We start from the raw sequence: 6,555 nt of genomic DNA, 5'->3' as shown, positions 1-6,555 counted from the left end.
GCAGGAATGATCAGGGTCAGTTAGAGCGCCGTGGCTCGGTGCCCAGATACGGTAATGCCCCTTGCTATATTTTAGGTGAGCGTAGCACTTGTAGTTACTTTGGTGTTTATGCCTTTGGTTTTAAACTCAGTTGTAGAAATCAAGCAATTCGTTTCTCCTGTCTAGAAACAGCTCCTTATTTAGAGGCTTCTGGTTGTAAGGGGCACTTTAATTAAATCCCACATCACCGAACAGACACTATGGTAAGGCCTGTGGTGGGCACGGAGGGAGCGAGAAATGTATGAGACTCAGCCCTGACTCTTCAGGCCCTCACAGCCACTAGTCCTCTGGAGGCTCCTGGTTTTTGGAGATGAGGGGTAGATGCTGCAGGCAGAATGTGGTAAGAAATGTGAAGGTAGAGCTGAATTCTGATGGAGGTTTGGGATGGGCTTCATGGAGGTGGTGGCAACATTCAGGTGGGGTCTTTTTTTTTTTTTAAGAATTATTTTGTTTCATTTTAAAATTTATTATTATTATTACTACCTAATTTTACCAGAGAGACAGGGAAAGTCAGAAAGCAAGCCACCAGGTCCAGAACTTGAACCACAGTTGGCCATATGGGCATCCAGTGCCTTAACCACCACGCCACCTGTCAGCCCCCAAGCTTGGTCTTAAAGATGGAGCGGGATTTTACACTGTGACCATGGAGTGCAGGAAGGCCGCATACCCCAAGTGGAGGGAACAGCAGAAGCAGGGACCCCCAGGGAGGACCACAGGCTGGCGACCCAGAGGTGCTGTGTATTTTAGCACTCATATATCTTAGCCGTGGACAAATGGCATTTTTGAAACCTTAAATAAGTGGTTCTCAACCTTACTGTGGGTTAAAAGTCACCTGGGGAGCTTTTTAAAAACCCCAAAATGCAGACCCAACCCCAGAGATTCAGATTCCATTATTCAGGGTTAAGGCCTATTCATGGGGCTTTTTATAAAGAGCCCTAGGTAATTATGTTAGGCCAGGGTTGAGAGCCACTGCTGTAAGGTCAGCAATGTCTTTTCTTCTGTCTTCTGTTTCTTCTTTTTTTTTCTTTTTTAGCAGTTTTTTAGGGCTAAAGAGTTCCTATACTTGACATAATGGTATGAAGAGTTGTAATATTTTATGGCATAGAATTGAAAGTGCTAGATGAATTTGATTTTGTTGCTAAGTTTTGTATTGGAACAAAAATGTAAGTGAATATTGTTGGCAAATGACTATTGATCGGGAAAAGTGTTTAAACGTTTCTTGGCAGTTTCGTATTACACTCACAATCTCGTTTAGTGCGAGCTTTTATAAATAACCCTAAAGCAAACGCTTGATAGAAACCGGCTATGCCTTTTTTCCTCACCCTCCCCTACCCCAAATGGGTGTCAGTCCTGTAAAATGTGTTTTAGAATTGTCCTTCTCTTTCCTTGCTCTGCCAGTGGTTTGCGATTTGTAATTTATGTTTTTTCCTCCCATATGATTAGATATATATTCTTCAGTTATAACACAGGATGTAATTCAGTGTTGGATGGCATGTCATGTAGTCTTGACTGTTAAGTTTTTTTATCTAGGAATGTCCAGAGTCAGAAACTCTTCCACAAATCTTAAAAATTGTTCTCTACCTTTTTTATTCTCATGACTTTTTTTTTTTTTTTTTAAGAGAGGTTTTTGCTGTAGGGTGCGTGTGCTCACTGGAGAGAGAGAGAAACAGAGACAGAGAAAGAAAAAGAGAGAAACAGAAAGTGAGAAATCACCCCCTGGGGGGATGGCCATACCACAATCTCTTCTCCTCCATTCTCCTCTCAGGATCTTGGGGGCGCACACACATGTCCCGGCGTGAGTTTGAAGCCACCATGTCAGGGACTGGAACCGCAGGGAGCCCATGTGGGAGTCCGGCAGTGTAACCGTTACCGCCATCTGCTGGTTCCACGTCACTGTCTTTAAAGTGAAATGATTACCCTCGAACTGGTTTCACTTACGTACTCCGTAAAATTTAAACTGTTGACTGTCTTTTTTCTTAAAACAATTTTAAAAAGTAAGCGTTTGAGATAAGCTAGAGTTTATTCTTGGAAAATGTGTAACTACCTTACATTTCTAGATTACAAATCTGACCCGGTGGTTGGTCTTTTAGGAAGTACTGGAAGACATGCGGGGTGGGAGTCAGAGGAGTCCGGCCACTGCCAGGCCCCAGGCTCCTTGGCATAGAGGAACTGGGTGTCCTCTGCTCTGTCTGAAGAAGGGGTGTGGATGGGAACCAGCAGTTAGCGTAATGGCTATGTCGCTGGACTCCCACATAGTCGACCGCGGTTCGTGTCCCGGACCCGGTGGCTTAGAACTCACGCAGGGCGCGTGTGCGTGCGTGCCCAAGATCCCGAGAGGAGAATGGAGGAGAAGGGATTGCGGCGTGACCATCCCCCCTGGGGGGTGATTTCTCGCTTTCTGTCTCTATGTCTCTCTGTCTGTCTGGCGAGCGCACGCGCCCTATAGCGAAAATCTCTCCAAAAAAAAAAAAAAAAAGAAGGGGTGTGGATGAAGTGAGGTTCCTTTAAGCCGTAAAGGAGACATTACCCAACTGGAAGAAAACAAACAGACAGTACACTTAAAATACTCCTTATTTCTCTCATACCTGAACTCCCCGTGTAAAATGTCGTTTTTACACGTCCTCTCTGCCTGTCGCCTAGTGCCTAAATCACAAGACAGTTCATATTTAATGGTTTAAGGGTCATTCCTGTTTTCCTCTCCTGAAAATAACCAATGTGGCCCAAATAGAGTGCATAAATTAAGAGCCTTATAACTTAACTGACTTTTAAAGCCATTAATGCTGACCTTTGAGACCTGGCGTTTTCCTTGGTCCCATCAATCACTTCTGTACCACCTCCCCGGTACAAAGGGTTAGACAGACGCGGAGACAGTTTGTTGGCTGGGGGTTATAGTGGTGGGAGGGGGTTCCTTAAGGAGCCACCGTAGTTTTTAGCTCTTCCATTTCGGTGGTTATGGAACCGCTGTATCTGACTTGAATGTAAGTGTGCGAATGTTCATACTTTCTCTAGGTCATACTGCTAGATATTACGCTGGAACTCCAGAAGCAGATTATGTCTGAGTTGGAAATTCTTTATAAGGTAATTTTTCCTCGGTCATTTTTACTTGTAAAACATGCCTATGGTATTGACTCACAGGTCTTAAACTCTTTTGTTTTTTTTTTGGTTGCAGTGTGATTCATCATATATCATAGGATTTTATGGGGCATTTTTTGTAGAAAACAGGATTTCAATATGTACAGAATTCATGGATGGTGAGTTTCCCCTTTTACAGTACTCTAAAAATGATGTTTAGAATAGCGTGCTTTAAAACCTACTTTTGATATGAATGTCAAGTAGAATTTAAAATAATTAAAATATACTAATAATTCCCTCCTTTATACTCTAAAATCTTCTTAGGGTAAGGGTTTCCTAGTGTTAAATATTTATAGCTGAGCTGTAATTTCAAGAATGTAACTTCATTTATTTTTATTGAAAATTTAAATAGAACAGATTAAATGCTAGTCTAATCGGTAGTTTGATATTTGATTCTTCTATGCAATCTGTCTTTACTCGCAAAACAGATGTTCTGTTCTTTTAATGTTTCAATAGCCAAAACAGATTTTCTTTTAAAGAAATCTATTAACCCAATGTCCTGTGTCTTTCAGAAAGAAATCGGTTCTTAATTGCAAGATAAGAAATTGTTTTTCAACACAGCTGTTTAGCCAAGATGGGTTTAGTTTTCTTTGGACTTCAGCCCGTTCTTTCCTTCTGTGTTTTTATTCATTTCTATTTTGGTAGCTCTTTCTCGATCTGAATATTGTGGCAAAGTGCAGATTTCTGGGTACTCTGTCAGTGAACTGATGTCATCCTCGTTGTGGTGTACCCAGCAATCTTTACATTTTACATACACAGCAGTCAGTCATGTAGAATCCCATTTCCTTAATCACCAGGCCACCGTCTGGCCCATGTTTATTTTAGCTTCTTTCATTGAAATATTTCAGTTATAGTAAAATAATTTTTGTTAAGATATAATTCAAATACCATAAAGTTCACCCTCTTATAATGTATAATTCAGTGATTTTTAGTATATTCACAAGTTGTATAGCCTTTACTACTATCTAATTCTAAAACATCAAACATTTTTTTGCTAAAGGATGCACACACTCGCCAGACAGAGAGAAAGTGAGAAGGCACCCTCCCCTCAGGGGAGATGGTCACACCACAAACCCTTCTCCTCCACTTCCCCTTTTGGGATTTGGGGCTCGCAGGCACATGGTCCCGGCGTGTTTTTCAAGCCCTGGGTCCAGGACTGAAGCCCCGCACTCAGCCATGTGGGGGCCAGCCATTTTAAGGACACCACTGCTGGCTCTTCAAACCTTTTTATTCCCAAGGTAAAAAACCCTCACACCTTTAACAATCATTCCCCTTTTCTTTCTTCCCTCTATTCTCTGACAACCACTAATGCTGCTGTCTGTACGGATTTACCTATTCTGGAGATTTCTTGTAACTGAAGTCATACAATATGTGGCCTTTGTGTGTGACGTCTTTTACTTACTATGGTGTTTTCAAGGTCTATCCATATTGTAGCATATAGAAAGGGGGTTCAAAATTTCATGGAAAATGTGTATTTTTTAAAAAATCTATGCATGGGTTTTATTTTTTATTTTTGCTCCCAGATAAACTTGTACTTTAATTCCACATTTCCATGAACATTTTGAAGTTCCCTTAGATGAGTCTGTTCCTTTTATTGCTGAGTAATATTCTATATATTGTATATCTCTATACACTAGACCCTCTCCCATTATTTATGGTTTTGCTTTCCACAAATTCAGTTGTCCATGATTAACCACAGTCTTAAAATATTAAACAGAGGACCAGCCAGTGGTATGGTGGTTAAGGCAGCTAGATTCTACTCGGCCGACTGTGTGGTTTGAGTCCCAGACCTGTTGGCCTGAGAAACATGCCAGATGCATATGTGTGCATGCCCAAAATCCCTAGGGGTGAATGGAGAAGGGACTGTGGCATGGCCATCCCCCAGGGGTTGCTTTCTCACTTTCTCAGTCTCTTTTTTCAGTGAATACACATGTGCTATAGCAAATTTAAAAAAAAACAATTTAAAAATTAATGAATTAACATAAAAAATAGAAAATTCCAGAAAGAAACCTTGTATAATAAAACTTATAAGTTTTAAATCGTCCACTGTTCTGAGTAGCATGATGAAATCCCCTGCCGTCTTACTCCATCCATCCCAGGGCGTGGAACGTCCCTTTGCCCGTTGTATGCACACCGTATGTGCTGCCCTCCCATTTAGCCACTTAGCAGCTATCTTGGTTATCAGATGGAAAAAACGGTGTGCGCATGTGTAGGGCTAGGGATGGTTTCAGACATTTGCTGGAAAGGCTTGGAACGTGTCTGCCATGAAAAGGGGGGACGACTGCACTACATTTTGTTTATTCCCTCATTAGTTGATGGGTCTTCAGTATGTTTCTACTTTTTCCTTAATTCTGAATAAGGCTAGTATGTACATTTTTGTACAAGTTTTTAATGTAGACATATGTTCTCATTCTCTAGAGTATATACCAAGAAGTAGAATCGCTAGGTTGTATGGTAGCTCTATGTTAAGCTTTTTGAAGAACTGCCAAACTGTTCATTACAATTTAAACTATTTTGTATTTACACCAGTGATATGTGAGGGTTCCTCCATGTCTGGTGTTTTGATTGATTTATTTTTTTTCTGTAACCTAGTGGATGTGAAAAGGTCTTTTGGTTTTTATTTTGATGACCGTAAGTAATGACTAAGGATGTTGAGTATCTTTTCATGAACTTATTGGCCATTTGTTTTATATTCTTTTGAGAAACGTGTATTCAGAATCTTCATTTTGAAAAAATATTATTGTTTAGACAAGGTTTCACTGTGTCACAGTCCTCGCCCTAGTGGTACTTGCCCCATAGAGGTGTGTACCACTGTGCCTAGAATTCGGGGCAAGCTGGGAGTCAGACCTGAATCTCCCATGTCCTCAGATAGTTGAGTAGCGAGGTCTACTAACTAGTTCATGCTGCCACAAGTGGGCCCTTTGTCTACATAATTTTTTTAATGCCAGAGGGTACATGCACACTTGAGAGAGAGCTCTCCCAACGGGGCCTGGTCATCCAGCAATCCTTTTGCCTTTAGTTCTCCCTCCCATCAGGATTCTGGACACCCAGGCAGATGCCTGGCATGTTTGGAAGCCCCTACAGCCAGGATTCAAATCCTGGTTAGCCATGTGGCATCTGGCTTCCTCTGCACTGGGCTTAACTTCTGTGCTACATATTTGTCTATTTTTAAAATAGGTAGGTTATTGGTGCTTTGATTGTTGAGTTCTAATGCTATGTATTCTAGACGCTAAGCTCTTACAGATGTAGGATTTGCAAATATTTTCTCCCACTCTGTACATTGTCTTTTTGCTTTCTTTCTTTTTTTTTTTTTTTAGAGATTTTCACTATAGGGTGCGTGCGCTCGCCAGACAGACAGAGAGAGACATAGAGACAGAAAGCGAG

The 6,555-nt window shown here is 41.2% G+C and overlaps 1 protein-coding gene across 13 annotated transcripts in view; it reads left to right on the top strand.

Annotated features, from left to right (window-relative positions):
• The window catches only part of MAP2K5 (mitogen-activated protein kinase kinase 5), a 332,934-nt gene that overhangs the window by 117,879 nt on the left and 208,500 nt on the right, over positions 1 to 6,555 (top strand). For all 13 annotated transcript variants that reach the window (XM_014589750.1, XM_014589747.1, XM_014589744.1 and 10 more), the window contains 2 exons: positions 3,049 to 3,117; positions 3,209 to 3,290. In XM_014589750.1, the coding sequence (XP_014445236.1) occupies positions 3,049 to 3,117; positions 3,209 to 3,290 (151 nt within the window). The remainder of the gene's footprint in view (positions 1 to 3,048; positions 3,118 to 3,208; positions 3,291 to 6,555) is intronic.

The sequence above is a fragment of the Tupaia chinensis genome, unplaced genomic scaffold (assembly GCF_000334495.1).
Source record: "Tupaia chinensis unplaced genomic scaffold, TupChi_1.0 Scaffold000377_2, whole genome shotgun sequence".
NCBI lineage: Eukaryota > Metazoa > Chordata > Mammalia > Scandentia > Tupaiidae > Tupaia > Tupaia belangeri.
Note: the sequence above shows the minus strand (reverse complement) of the source record. Positions and strands in the feature narration are given on the sequence as shown.